Consider the following 14,670-nt stretch of genomic DNA (forward strand, 5'->3'; position numbering starts at 1 on the left):
CCAGACGGACAACAGCGTGTAAATAATCAGGAGGGTGAAGACAGTGGACGAGAGTGGGAGAATGAGTACAGCGACCACTGAATAACTCCTTGTTTTTTGATTTTGTGTTCATACAATTTACTACTGTAATGTACATTTTCTTTTTACATATGTATGAAACTTTCTTTGTGTGTGAATAAAAAATGGTTAGAATTTCCTTGGTAGTGTGAGTGCAATCTGTGATGTCAAACCTTGGAGGCTACTCTTTTCTGTTGTATATTGTTGGTCCTCTGCCATAGTGACAAAACATCTAAACATTTTGTATGGCAGTACTCACACAATGCCAAAGGGACGATGCATTTTGGGGGCACTGACTATTCAGATTAGAAAGAAATGTAGTTTTGACACATGAGTGAACTGTTTTAGGAGAGATATGAGCTTTTGCAGGTGGACCATGTTGTTGTGATCAACCATCCAGGTTTATTTTGACAAAAGCACGAAGAATGATGAGACTGTCCGATCTGTGTCGAGAAATGAGCCAAAGCTATTGAGAAGGATCTTTGCCATTTTGGAGACACTGACTGTTTAAATGAGAAAGGGATTTAGACTGAAGCTTGAGTGGACAGTTTTGGAAGAGATGAGCTTTTGCAGGTGAGCTATAGTGTTGTGCTAAACTGTAAGAGTGTTTTGCCAAATGATCTTAGAGTTTTGAGAATGTAATTTCTGTTTCAAGAAATGAGCCAAACCAATGGAGAAAAACTGTAATGCACTACAGGCCACATTGAAGTTTCTCAGTTTGACCTGCTTCTCTCTGTGCAACATAAAGCTATAGTTTTCATTTAGAAAGTAGTCATCACATGAGTTTTTGTTATATTTGCAATTAAACACAATATTACCTTGTTAGCATGCTCTTGAATCTGGTGATCCCAACCTTTACATAACCATCAAAACCACAACCACCATACAGATGGAACAGAAGCAGGAAATATGGTAAGAGATCAAGCCCCTCCATAGAGAAATACCAAGCGGCTTGCAAAAGCCAGCCTAACAGAACATGAAAGGACAGCCTCTGATCACAACAACAGGCCCTGAGCACAAGATCTGTAGAGGAAGGAGTCAGTCACAGCTGACAGGATCCATGCTGCATATTGCACAAGTTGCCCAAGAGATTAGGAAGTCCATAGCAGCAGGATGTGAGTCCAAAGCTGAGACAGCATGCACTTAAAAGTATACCCAAGGGGTCAACCTAGTGACAGTGCTGTATATGAATTAGAAGTCCACTAAATGTGGTTGAGAACAACAGGGCTAAGTTCGAGGCAGGCAATCAGTTGTCAACCAACTGGTCAGACAGTGGTAGTTGGTGAGGAGTGGAAGAGTGTTGTGACGGGTGTGGGAGTCTAAGCTGAAACATCTGTAAGAAAGACCGTGTGACAGTAAAGATCAGCTGAAACAGGGCTTAAAGGAACAACTGGTCGGGGCCAAAAAAGACACATTTGTAATTACTGCATTAGCAGCTGTAACACCTGGAACTGGAAGCGCAGCTCCAGCAGATTCTGGCAACATCAGAAGTCTCTGTCCAGAAGATTGCAGTCCTAGCAATAGCGGATATACTTGAAACTCCCAGAAGAATGAAGAAGCTAGCATTGTACGTATTAAGTTAGCACTTAATAAGTGTTAAGCCACAAAACAGCCCTCAATAAATGTTATATGTTACACCCTTTATCTTATTGCTTTGGCAAATGCATGTAATTAAACTGAAAGGAGCAGAAATCTAAGACCCAGCTGCTACCTGAGCACTCACACTGTAAACCATTGTGACTGAGCAGGATCCAGTTTATACTGTTCAGGGTGTAGCCCTAATCAAATGAGGGCTTTTATATGAGCCATAAAATGCACGTAAGTGCTAAAAAGTCTAATTCTGTCCAACCATTATTTAACAGTCGTTTCACAAGTCTGTTAATCACGAGTGATTCAAACGTGCTTATGCACATTCCAGCAATGTTCAGTCACCCCACAATATTAATATACTCCCTTCCAGACCTGTATTCATAATTTTATGTACTGGCAATTGTTCTCAATAAAATATACTTCAGTGGTCACAAAAGTAAAGTGTTAAATTTACAGCGGGTAAAATAACTGTTGATCACAATTTTCTAAGTAAAATTATTTTTTAAAATGCTATTGACGTGAAATTCTCACCAGATGTCGGTAACAACCCATTAACTTTGAGTTTCTTGAAGATGTTTCACCCTATTGGGAGTTGTCTCTTATAAGGGTTGTTGACCCACTGTTGATCATCTGCATAATCAAATGAGATTTACATGAGACTCCACCAATTGGTCTTAGAACTCAAGAAGCTTCTTGAATGAGAAGTGAAACGTCTTCAAGAAACTCAAAGAAGTCCAGTCACTTTTCTTTCCAAGCTCCTTAGATTACCATGACCTGGATGACTGAGAACCTTCACAGACATAACAACCCATCCAATCCACACATGCACAGAAATGAACTATAGAAACTATAGAGGTCCATCAATTAAGTTGTATACAGAAGGATACATATGGATTAAAAAGCAGTAACTTATCTGTCTATAGACTGTTTGTATTGGCAACATTTAGGCAATGATTGGTATATGGGGATTCTAAATATCACATTATAGCTTGCATCCAAATATAATGTCACATTTGACCTCTGACCTCACTTTTACATTTCACATCTGCCTTTCTTTTAAGTTGGCCCCAAAATGTGTTTCATATTTAAAGAGTATTTAAAGAGTATTGTCAAGAGAAAAAGAATGAGCTGCACAGTTAGTTATAAATATACTGCAGTACTGCACTAATATTTGTCTGTATTAATAGTTAATGATGTCCCTTTATTTACAAATTAGTACATATTATCCATGACATACTCCTACATGATGTTTGAGTAATCAAAGTTAACATTTGCAATGATGCCCTTATCGGATTTTTGCTGCACTACAAATCTTCTTAAAAAGAACAAAGAAAACCAAACGAATGTATACCAAACTCCATACTATTCCCTTAAAACTAAATACTGCTGTAAGCTGTCAACTCTCACAAAGTTGCGTTGGCCCTTTAACACGTTGAGCTGATGACGCCACCCGACGTTCAACAAGCAGCACAACAAGGAAGTCTTCAGAGTCCACAGTTCAACTCTTCTAGCTTTGACAGCAAATGTTGTCGTAGAACAGGTAAGCAGAGCTAAAAGCTGTGTGAAAACATAACAGTTTATTCTGTCGCCGGCATAAATAGCTTTGCGACTAACAATAGCTTCAGTGACTGAACATGGCAGCTGTAGCCGCTAGTTTCACTTTCCAGTTAGCAAAGTGACAGCGTGCTGTACATGAACTTTAGGTTAACTACGCAGTAAAAAAAAAAGTGGGCTGCTGTGACGCTTATTGTCAGACTAAGGAATATGTTCTGTGTAGCTAATTTAAAAACAGCAGCACGACATTTTGGTCCTTAAAATTATGTAAAGGCCGGGCTTCCTGTAAGGTAGCTACGAGCAGTGCTATGTAGGCCATAATCACTGACACGACAGGCTCATACTCGATACCAGCTATCGCATTTTAAACACAAATTCACCACTTTAAAGCTGTCTCTGCTCATAACTGTCAAGCTAAACTATGACTAATCTCTAACTATCTGTCAAAGTAAGCTATATAATTATAATTTAAAGAAAAAGTAGCGACTACAGATTCCTTTATACCTGCAGGCTTGCCTCCTCCTGATTTCCTCGTTTTGCTTTTTCTTCCATGTTTACAGGTTTAAAAGTGACAGTTTAAAACTTTATTAACACGTTATTGCAAAACAGAAACCGTGACATGTGTCGATAATAGCTGCTTCATATGCCACTTGTAATAGACAGACGTGAAACTTTATGCTCTTTTGTGTACATCCCAGTACTGTACTTGTTTACCTGCATGGTGGGGCCATGTGTACTGTACTACTGCAGTAACTGTCACAGCTGTACTTTGTTATTAATATTGTTGCTGTATATAATATTGTGTAGTTGTCCTTGATATTTGATTCTTCCATTATTGTTTGATTTGTGTTAATGTCATAAAGCAGTACCATAACATAATTCCTTCATTTTGGAGCATTTCTGAAGACAAAGTCAATATGAAATATGAAGTCCTCACAGTTGAAAAGCTGGAACAAGCAAAGCTTTGGCATTGTTTTGACAGACAAATAAAACATGATTCTCTATTTTTGTTTAGGATGCCTGGTGAAAGAGTGGAGGAGAGGACGTTGGAGGTGTCGAAGGTGCCTGTAGGAGTGGATGAGGAGCTTCTGTCTTTATATTTTGAGAACAAGCGGCGCTCTGGTGGAGGTCCACTTGTATCTGTGGTGAAGGATGGCGACCGCGCCATAGTCGTGTTTGAAGATGCAGCAGGCAAGTCACTGTGAACAGACAGTCATTTGTTTCTTGTCTTTTTTCCAAATTTCTTACATAAAGGATTTTTTCACCTATAGTCCCCTTAAAAAGGACCAAACTTAGTCCAAAGTGGGCTAAGAGAAAAGGGACTTTCCCTTCATATTTTGAGTGATTTGAAAACAAGAGTTTTATTTCTGAGCTTTCAGACTTTTACTGCTTCGGATTATAGATTAGATTAAAGCTTTAGATTAATTAGCTGTGGTTAATCACAGCTAATTCATAATTTTAAAAAACGGGCAATTACTTTTTGACAAAGGATCAGGTAGGTTTAGATAACTTTTCTGAATTAATCAATGAAATCATCATTTAAAAACTGTGTTTTGTACTTACTCAGTTTATCTTTATCTAATATTAAAATGTGTTCAATCATCTGAATCATAAAAGTGTGACAAAACACTAGGAAATGAGGAAAGGGGGCAAACACATTTTCAAACCACTGTATACTCAGAGCTACTCAGGCAGCAGAGGAAATAACTAGTAGATTAAGCTATACTGAACATAATGACTTAATACAGTTCTGCTTTGTAATCATTAGTACCAGTTGGATACAAAACAGTTCATAATAAGCTCCATATCAACAGCAAAATCCTGCTACTACAACTATGTTAGTAGTAATACAATCCCGATTCCAAAACAGTGGGGGTGAATGAATGCTGTGATCTGCAAATCTGTTCACAGAAGAACACAGAAAACATATCAAATGTTTGAACTGAGAAAATGTACTTTTTTAAAGAAAATTATAGGCGAATCAAGGGAGTTCTGGAAAAAAAGGGACCACAGCAACACATCTCAAAAAAGCCAGGACATGTTACAGTGTAGGATTTCCTCTTCTTTTAACAAAGTTAAAAACAAAGGCTGCAAGAACATTTTGGACTTAATTAGGTTTATTTGCAGTGACATGATTGTATTTCAAAAGAGAGGCAGTTTCTCAGAAGCAACGATATGCAGAGGTTCACCAGTCTGCAAAAAACTGCTTCTACAAATTGTGGTTTAATTGTAATCCACAGTTTGTAAAATTGCAATATCTAATCACCTTATTCACATAATATCATTAAAAGAAGGCCATCCAAGATTGATTTTCTCACATATTCAGAAAATCAATCTTGGATGTCTGTGATCTTCAGGCCCTCATTCAGCACTGCATTAAAAACAGGCATGAGTCTGTCATGGGAATCCCCCCATGGTCTCTTTCAGGGATTCCAGAAGTCACCATCTTCTTGTGGCCAAAGGTCATATAAAATCGACTGAGAGAAAACTGTCCTGTGGTCAGATGAATCACGCTTTGAAATACATTTTAGAAAACACAGATGCTTCCTCCAGAGAGAGACCATCAGAATCTTTATCTGTGCCCCGTTAAAAGGCTGCGTCTCTGATGGTGTGGGGATGCATCATACCCATGGGTTTGCAGCTGAAAGTTATGTAGAGATTTCACATCTATTATTTCATTTAGACGTCTTTTTCAGGGGAGGCCTTTATAATTTCACTAAGATAACAGCAGCATGGCTTTGTGCTGAACTGGCCTGCCTGCTGTCCTGACCTTTCACCTTCTTAAAGCATTTGGAGCATCATGAAACAAAACAACTGTGACATAGCTGTTAGCTGCTAAAATCCTATATCAGATAAGAGTGGGAGAACAATCCTCTCCCCATAGTCCAACTGCTGAGGCATGTTGCTGACATCAAATTCAAAATCGGGCGATATTTTTCTTTAAATTGTACATTTTCTGTGTGTGAACAACACAGAGCTGAGCTGATTATTTGTATTAATTAACGATAGATATTTCTTTTCACTCAATTCAAAACTTCACCTTGGACCCCAAACAGGCTCGAGCTGTCCACGTGTCACTGTGCTGGCTGATGGCTTTCCTCTGCAGTGCCATTTTTAGGTTGGCACAGAACACAGCATATTGTCCAGAGCATGTATTCACAGACTTGAACTGCTGCCTTAGAAATATTCTATCATGGAGTGCAAGCGTAGAAGTGATTTAGATTGTGTGGTCACTCTTCCTTATAAAAAATTGGTACAGACCTGTCTCAGCACTGCTGCACTACGGTCTTTTTCCCTTTGCTAAATGTCCGAGTACTGTGATGATCGCTTGGGTAGAAATGTGAGTAAATCTCTAATCAGTTCGACCACAAATATTATCCCCGTTTCATTAACTCACTATTATTAGGTGCTATATTTCTCTGCCCTATTTGTAGTCTAATTTCTGTAAGTACCAATAAACTTAGATAATATATCTGTGTAGAAACAACTTAAGCATGCAGTGCAGCACCACTGTCAACACTTAAATAGTCTCCCAGAGTTAGGATGGAGAAAATCATCTTGATGCTGTGTAAGACAAAATGTCAAAATGCAAATTTGTTGAAGACTCGGTTAAAAAACGCTGGCCTGTATAATGACCTGTGATAACCTGACTGTTTAAAAACTTTTAAACATTTCTTTTTATAGTAAGAAGCACTTGAGTAGAACCAAAACCTTGTTGTGTTCAAAAGAACATTTTAATTTTAGACAACAGATATAGACGGTGCCAAATATTTACTGTATACTAATTCTTTTCTTTCCGCTCCACTCATTTTTAGTCGCAGCCCGAGTGCTGTCTAAAGGGCACCACGTTCTGCATAATGCTGAGCTGAGTGTGAGAAAGCCTGCCTCAAAGGACCCGCGCAAACTCCTGCTGCGGGGGATCAACCCCAACACCAACACAGAGATGATAGAGCTCTACGTGGAGAACACAATGGGACTGGAAGACTACAACCTGTATCCCTCACCAGGGAGCGATTTGATCCTCATTCAATTCTACGAACCGCTCGCAACAGGTCGACTGAATGCATATCTTTAATTTTTCTTAAAAACAAAGAGTTGATTTAGACCTTCGTGGTCTCCAGATAGTAAATCTTAATGACTTTGATCCATGGATTCTTCCTGTTTTTGTAGTAGCAGGCCGCTTGTTAAATAATTCAAATTCTACATGATGGATTGGTGCAGTGTAGTGGTCCTGACTGAAATATGTTGTTCATATCACAGATTTCCAAACACTTAGCACACAAATCTCTAAGAGGACACTTGATGGGGCTCAAGTAACCGTGGAACAGGTTGAACAACCCGACTCAATCTTAGTGGAGAATCTGCACCCTGGAACCACTCCGGACCACGTCACTTTATACTTTGAGAGCAGTCGTGGCGGGAACCAGGACGTAAAGGAGGTCATCGTGCTGTCAGAGAGTACAGCAAAGGTGTCCTTCTGTAACTATGAATGTAAGTTTTACACACTGTAACCTTTAAAACTTGTGTGCTTTGTTTTCTGAAAATGTTTGTTTTTCCTTGAACAGCTGTGGATGCTGTCCTGGCTCTCTCACACAAACTTGAGGGTGCTAAGCTCTCAGTGAAGCCCTACTTCGATTTTCTTGTACCTGTAGAAAGTAAAACGTCGCAAGAGGTGGAGACAAGCCAAGACACAACTGAGAACTCTGAGGAGGTGAATGATATTGAGATGCAGACGAGTCCTCCCACGGCAGCCAGTTCCAGCAATCACCCCCCAAGTGAAATGGCTTTGGAGCCCGTTGCTGCTCCACCTCCTCTACCAACAAAGGTAGAGGAGGTGGAAGTAGAGGAGGTGAAAGAAGAGGAGGCAGAGGAAGTCATGGAGGATCAAAGTGATGATTCAGATACGATAACATGTCATATTGCTCTCACAGACCCAGGGAAACATGCTTTGTTTCAGCATAGTACCATTCAAAGGGACATCAAGAACACGAACCCGAATGTTATTATCCAAACTAAAGACGATGGTGTTTACATTGAAGGACCTGATAGAGCACAGGCAGAGCAGGTTAAACAAACCATCATGGACTTTCTCTGTAACATAGCAGAGGCTCATTTCACCCTTGAGCTGGAAAAGGCTCAATTTCTTGCCAGAAAAGATGTAAAGGAACGGCTTCTACAAGCCATGACACAAAGTGGCTCCTCTACTCTGTACACCGTATCAGACTCTAATATTACCGTAACGTCTCTAACCCAAGACTCGGCTAAAAAGGCGTGCAGCTTTTTAAAATCCCAAGTGTGTTACTTCAGCATGCCGATGGACCAGGAAAATGAGTGCATGCTGAATTGCAGAGAGTGGTCAGAGTTCCTGCAGACTCTGAGTTTCTGCTCTGTAAAGGTGTCAGAACGAGGAGGGAATATTGATGTTTGGACTCTGACGGGGATGGAGAATGAGAAGCAGGCTGCCATCATGCAGTTTCTGACTACACCCATTGAAAGGGAGACGGTCATCTCTATGGAGCCGGGCATGCTGAAGTACATTCAGATCCACTGTCATCAGCTCTTGGTTGACATGGACCAAGTGTCTATTTTTCCACTAGAGGCCGAGGATAATTGTGGCTTAAAGGTGTGTATCAGAATCGCATGTAAAGGCTTCTTGACTGTAGCAGTGTAAACGTCATTAAATTCAGAGTGTTTATAAATTATATTTTTACATGTGTGGATGTACCTGACAGATCCACGGCCACGTTGTTGCTTGCCAAATGGCAGAGGAGGTGCTGCAAGGTGTAGTTTCTTCAATCTGCACTAGAACCATCACAGTAAACACTCCAGGAGTGGCCCGGTTTTTAGGTGAAAAGGAGTGTCAGAGCATTCTGAATGAGATGGAGGCAAAGTTTTGTGTCTACATCAGCCCCAAATATGTGCCCTGGAAGCCCCTGCCTCACCAGGTAATGATGGAAGAAATTAAGCTTGTTTCTGTAATCTTATGTGTTTTTCTGTGCTTTTAAAGTAAACTGCTTCCTCTTATCTTGACAGATTTGTAGGTGGTTGTTTCTGATTTTTATACCTCAAGGCTTGACTTTATTTTTAGTAGTAGTCGTCGTTTCCCACATTGCTGGAATAATGTTCTAGTTATGCAAAAATATACAGAATAGGACAACACTGAATAGGTAGTGTAAAAGACTAAGTCAACCATGAAACATGAAATCCAAATGACAGAAAATGTAACCAATATGAGGTGAGCAGAGATCTATAAAATAATGAAACAGAATAAGAGTAAATCAACAAAAGATTTAAAATATAAGACATCTGCAAATAGAAATGATTAATTAATAAAAGGGCAGTAAGAAAATGTTGACAGTGGATGCATAATCTGTTTTTGCAGCTGATCCATGGAGGGCTTACAATACAAATAAAATCTGTTCAGTGTTTTGCTGGCAGGCTGTTCAGTTCTACCAGACCAGAAGTGATGTGTTGTCGTTCTTTACAGCTTTTAAAAAAGGCTGAAAATAAGCAGCCCTATATCCTGTGAGTTACAATAGTCCAGCTGAGAATGATAAATGGATGTAAGCAGGTTTAAATCCAGTAAATCTTTGGGAGATAAAAAAAATTGAATGATAGCTCTTGGCTGGTAAAAGCTGCCCTTCACAACAGATCAACCCATAGAATTTGAAGATATATTTAAGATTTTAAGATTGTTTAACGCTTGCTCTGGAATTTTTAACTAAAATGTCCAGATATACAAAACTACTCATATAGTGTGTTGTCTTACTAAGGATGTATTTTGAAGTTGTAAGTCATTTAACATTAAGTTGGAACTAAATCATGCAAATGTTTTATTTATTCCAGGACATCTTTGAAGCTGCGTGGCAGATGATGTTTCACAAAAACTTCCCGAAAATGTCTGCGCAGGAGTTGAAGTCAGATTCAATGCAAATTGATGCTTCAAATGGAGGTAGCATCTTTGGTTTCTTTGCAGGTATCTGTCAGTTCTATGCAGCTTAAACTGTGCATTTAACTCTTTGCAGGTCTTTTAGAGGAGGCGAAGAAAATCGTCTCGGCTATTGATGAGAGACTGGTGCACAGTGTGCCCACTTCAGACCAGCAGGAAAACATGGATAACGTAGACCTGTACACAGCGTCAGATGACCCAAGCAGCCTGATGGACCAGGACTCCGATGTGACAGCTGTTGACTCAGATCAGAACACTGCAAGCGGCTTATTCTTCAATAATGGAGCTCTGGGCCATTCTAGCAATCTGGAGGAAGAGGCCCAGCTGTCTTTAGCTATCCAGTACTCCATGGAGTCGAGCCACTGGACCCCGGAGGACGAAGAGGAGCAGCTGCAGAAAGCCTTGGAGTTGTCCAGGAATATGAGCCAAAAAGAAAGCTCTTCTAATGGGGCTGATGAGATACCCCAGGTGCACCAGCCAAAGAAGGCTAATATCAATATTCCCCTGAAAGATGCAATCGAAGCAGCCAACACCATCCAGTTATTTGTGTTTGCAGGCTATAACTGTGACTTGATTCGGGTGGACATAGCCTTTGGTAAGAAGGTGAGCCAGAGACAGGTTGAGGAGAAAATAGAGCACAGGAACTTGAGGAATATGTCAGAGTACTACAAGACATGTCTGGACATTATCAAGAGGAAACATGCAGTTGAGATCCAGATTCAAGGGACCATAATCACCGTATCTGGTTTCAAAGACTTTGTGATGGGAGCTGTGTGTGATGTTAAGCTGCTTCTGGAGAAAATCTCCAATTCTGTACCAGAACGGGAAATCCTGAATACTGTGCAGTGGTTGCGGCACGACCCAATCTCCTCCGTCACTGCTCCTTATTCTCCCGAAGCCACAGTGTTCATTGAGAATGCCTTTAGAAAGAAGCTGAAGAAGGTTGACATCTTGCTAGACAATCAGCCGCACACAATCAACTTTGAGAAGATGCAAGAACACAACATCGCTTCGGGGAAATCAGCGCAGATCTCCAGGAAGTTGCTCGAATTAGACGATTTAGGTGACAGTGTACCAGGTAAAGTGGGATTTATTAAGCCTTTCGTGGAATGATGCTGCGTGTGGGGCCGTGAAAGAGACAAAATCCAGAAAATGATTAGCAAGTCAAAAATGTCATCAGCTATCTTATGCTATATCACACAACAGGCCACATGATTTTTCATATAACTTCATTAAAGGTGCTGCAGTAGCACAAATATTGTGTGAGGTCTGGTTCAGTGACTCCAGTTAGCTGAGGTTAAGCCCAGCAAACAGCTATTGGCACACCAACACACCAATAATTGAAGCTTTAAGAGTATCCAAATTGACAGTTGTTATAAAACTGTCCATTTGGATACTATAGAGACAGAACTTTTTAACACAGCAGTGTTAGAGATTTATCTGCTTTTGCAGCCAGACTCATTTTTGGCCATTAGAGGAATGTTGGCTTCGGGTTTTAGCCCTTGGAGGAATGTGAGGAATATTAGGTGTATTTGTAGTTAGCTCCGCTGTGTTTTTTCAGATTAGCACACAGTCAGAGGTATTAGCATTGTGTACCTGCATGCACCATTCTTAAAGCCTGAAATAAACTATTAAAACATAAAACAGTATGTACAGCTGAGTGGGGAGACTTAGGGAAATGTATATAATTGTAACTACTTATTACGTCCACCAAGGTAAACAGCATAGCTCGAAAACTTAAGAATGAATTCTGATAAAACTTTGTATGGGTGTAGAGTGGGGTCATGTTAGCAATCTGTTAAAATTAGGCTTATATCCACCAAGGTCTTCAAGGTCAACTTCATGATTTATTAGTCGGAAATAAACTAAAAGCCTTAAGACTTAGAAGTTATTATTCTTATAAACGTGGTGTGTATTTTCAACATTGTCACTAGATTAATCCGAAGGTCAAAATGATAATAATGCTGTATAGAGCTATTTAAAACTATGGTTCTTATTGCTGCTGTTTATATTGACAGCATATGGAATGATATATGGGGATTCTAAATATCACATTACTTTGGACCTCTGACCTTATCTTCAAAGTCATGAAAGCTCAAACATTCAAAAAACAGTCTCTTTACCTTTAAAGCTCTGCTTAAAATTGTCCTGTCTTTGTTTGTGGTATAATTAAAAAAGAACAAAGAAAACAATAAATATATACAAAATAAACTGATCCCTTCAAAGTAAAATACCGCCAAAGAGAGCGAGCTGCCTTGGTGGAGGCTTGCACTTCTTGTCATTGATGTATGTTAGTTAGTTTTTCCACTTGCATCAGTTTTGCAGCTCCCTGTTTATTTTATTAAATAATACGAATCATTTAAAAAACTGAAATAATGCTTACTAAATCATTTGTTTAACAGAAGACGACTACTCCGTGCTATCAAACTTCCCTGAAGCAACCAAAGTGGACGAGGAATCTGATGAATTCCAGAACGTGGTGAAGCAATTCTACGAGACCATTCAGGAATACCACAGCAAAATCCGAATCATACAGGTGAAACGATGAGCTCTGTCTCTTTTGCAGCAGCTGACTGTGGCTTTAGTGGTGACTACAATCATTTTTGTTTGGTTTGCAGGTTGAGAAGCTCATGAACAAGCTGTTGTACAATCAGTACAAGCTTAAGAAGGCCAGCGTATTGCAGCGCGCCACCTACCCGCAGATCGAGCGCACCCTGTACCACGGCACCAGCGAGAGCAGCGTCAAGGAGATATGCGTCCATGGCTTCAACAGAAGCTTCTGTGGAAAGAATGGTACGCTGGCTTTCTTTGTCTTGTTTACATCAGGTTTTGTCACATCTTCTGATGTTCTGGTTTCTCCACGCAGCCACCGTCTACGGTCAGGGGGTCTATTTTGCTGTGAACTCGGCTCTATCTGTCCAGGATCAGTATTCCCCCCCAAACGCGGATGGATACAAGTTTATTTTTGTGTCCAAAGTTCTAACGGGAGACTACACCAAAGGCTGCCATTCGATAAAGACGGCCCCGCTGAAGGAGACAGGAGATATCCCCCTCAGATACGACAGCGTGACTGATAACATTACCAAGCCGTCGATGTTTGTCATTTTCAACGACACACAAGCTTTTCCAGAATATCTCATCACATGCCAGAGAATCCACCGCTGAGGAGAATGGATTAGATGCCGGCGATGAAATTTAGAGAGAGCAGACTGCTGATGCTTTAATGTTTCTGCCTTCAGTTTAAAAAATCTATTTTGGTTTATAAAGGGCTAAAGTGTAATCATTTGATCAGCCGTGATCAAACCCATGAAGTGCTTCTCTGTTGATCGTTTCCCCTCTTTGATTTCGTCACTATGTTGTAATGTTATTAAAAGGAATCAAGCAACTGAACCCAACAAGCCAGTTTTCATTCAGTAACCTTAAACATGCCCTTTCAGCACATTTACAGCTCATTGTGCCGTGGCTTTACATAGACAGCACTTATTGCGTGACATTTGACTTGTAATAGTCGATTTGGTTCTCACTGCCATCACTCCTACACTCCAGTTAATATTAGCCTGGCTTTTCCTCTGTTAATGTCATTGTATTCCTATAAGTGGAAGACAAGTTTTTGCTGACAGTACTACATGCACCCCTGTCTGCCTGCTTCTATCAGTATGAGGTTATTGTGAATGAGTCACATCTGATAGTACAAGAATATGACTCCTATTTAGTTTTACGTTTGGGTTAAGTTATTTGAGTTTCTCCCTAAAGTTTTTCTTTCTTTCTTTTGGCTGTGCAAGAATAAAACTTAAGTGTGGTAAAAATAAGAGCAAAAAAAAAGGAAAAGTAGAGGTGTGTCGTCCACTGCTCTACAGCTGGACGCCAGTGATCTTCACGTACAGGTGGGCTTGGGTTGAAAACATTTATTCTTTGTCAAATTAAAGATAAATCTGTCTTGTTTTGAGTCTCGTGATCTATGTTCTGTCTTAAAAATTTAAAGCCGTATATCCATCACAGCTGTTGCACACGTCACGGACTGTGTGCTGTTGTTTTTCTGAACCAAAATGATCTGTGAGCTCCAGTATGTGTGTTGCACAACATGTGATAGTTCTTGATTGTCTTCTCTCTACTGCTGATCCTTGTTTAATGAAGTGAGCACAGACAGCCTGATTTTAATTACAGTGCCTTCATTTTTCCAAGTGCTCTCATAAGAAGTCCATCCATTCATCCATTCTCTTCTGCTTATCCTTATCTGATCAAGTCTTTGATTTTAATTAAATCCTGGAAAGTTTTGGCCCTGGGTTTTTGCTGTGTTTAATTTAGATAGACTTACAGTTACTACAAAAGTCTTTTGTTTTTAGCATCATGTTTGTTGTTTTTAATGAAGAATATTTCGTTTTAAGAGAACTCCACTTCATTTATATGAAAAATAAAACTTTAAATGAGAAAGCGTTTGATGGTCGTTTTTTACCCTATTTGTAGATCTTAGACCACTGTTGACCTATAACAAACAGATCTGTAGTATCTGCATACATGTT

The 14,670-nt window shown here is 39.8% G+C and overlaps 1 protein-coding gene across 1 annotated transcript; it reads left to right on the forward strand.

The window, feature by feature from the left end:
• The first annotated feature begins 3,061 nt into the window (after positions 1 to 3,061).
• On the forward strand, positions 3,062 to 14,581 carry parp10 (poly(ADP-ribose) polymerase family member 10). The gene is made up of 11 exons (XM_040021014.1): positions 3,062 to 3,187; positions 4,217 to 4,392; positions 7,017 to 7,253; positions 7,462 to 7,692; positions 7,767 to 8,824; positions 8,934 to 9,146; positions 10,048 to 10,153; positions 10,227 to 11,228; positions 12,553 to 12,686; positions 12,769 to 12,943; positions 13,017 to 14,581. Exons 2-11 carry the CDS (start codon positions 4,218 to 4,220, stop codon positions 13,313 to 13,315), a joined length of 3,630 nt encoding a protein of 1,209 aa, XP_039876948.1. The 5' UTR covers positions 3,062 to 3,187; position 4,217; the 3' UTR covers positions 13,316 to 14,581.
• Positions 14,582 to 14,670: the final 89 nt, after the last annotated feature.

The sequence above is a fragment of the Simochromis diagramma genome, unplaced genomic scaffold, assembly GCF_900408965.1.
Source record: "Simochromis diagramma unplaced genomic scaffold, fSimDia1.1 OVJJ01000753.1, whole genome shotgun sequence".
Lineage (NCBI taxonomy): Eukaryota > Metazoa > Chordata > Actinopteri > Cichliformes > Cichlidae > Simochromis > Simochromis diagramma.

Bases quoted from the DNA above. Each gene is read 5' to 3' on its own strand.
- parp10 (XM_040021014.1), top strand. From the start codon at position 4,218: ATGCCTGGTGAAAGAGTGGAGGAGAGGACGTTGGAGGTGTCGAAGGTG. The intron at 4,393-7,016 runs GCAAGTCACTGT...ACTCATTTTTAG, and splicing joins CGTGTTTGAAGATGCAGCAG to TCGCAGCCCGAGTGCTGTCT. The intron at 11,229-12,552 runs GTAAAGTGGGAT...TTTGTTTAACAG, and splicing joins TTTAGGTGACAGTGTACCAG to AAGACGACTACTCCGTGCTA.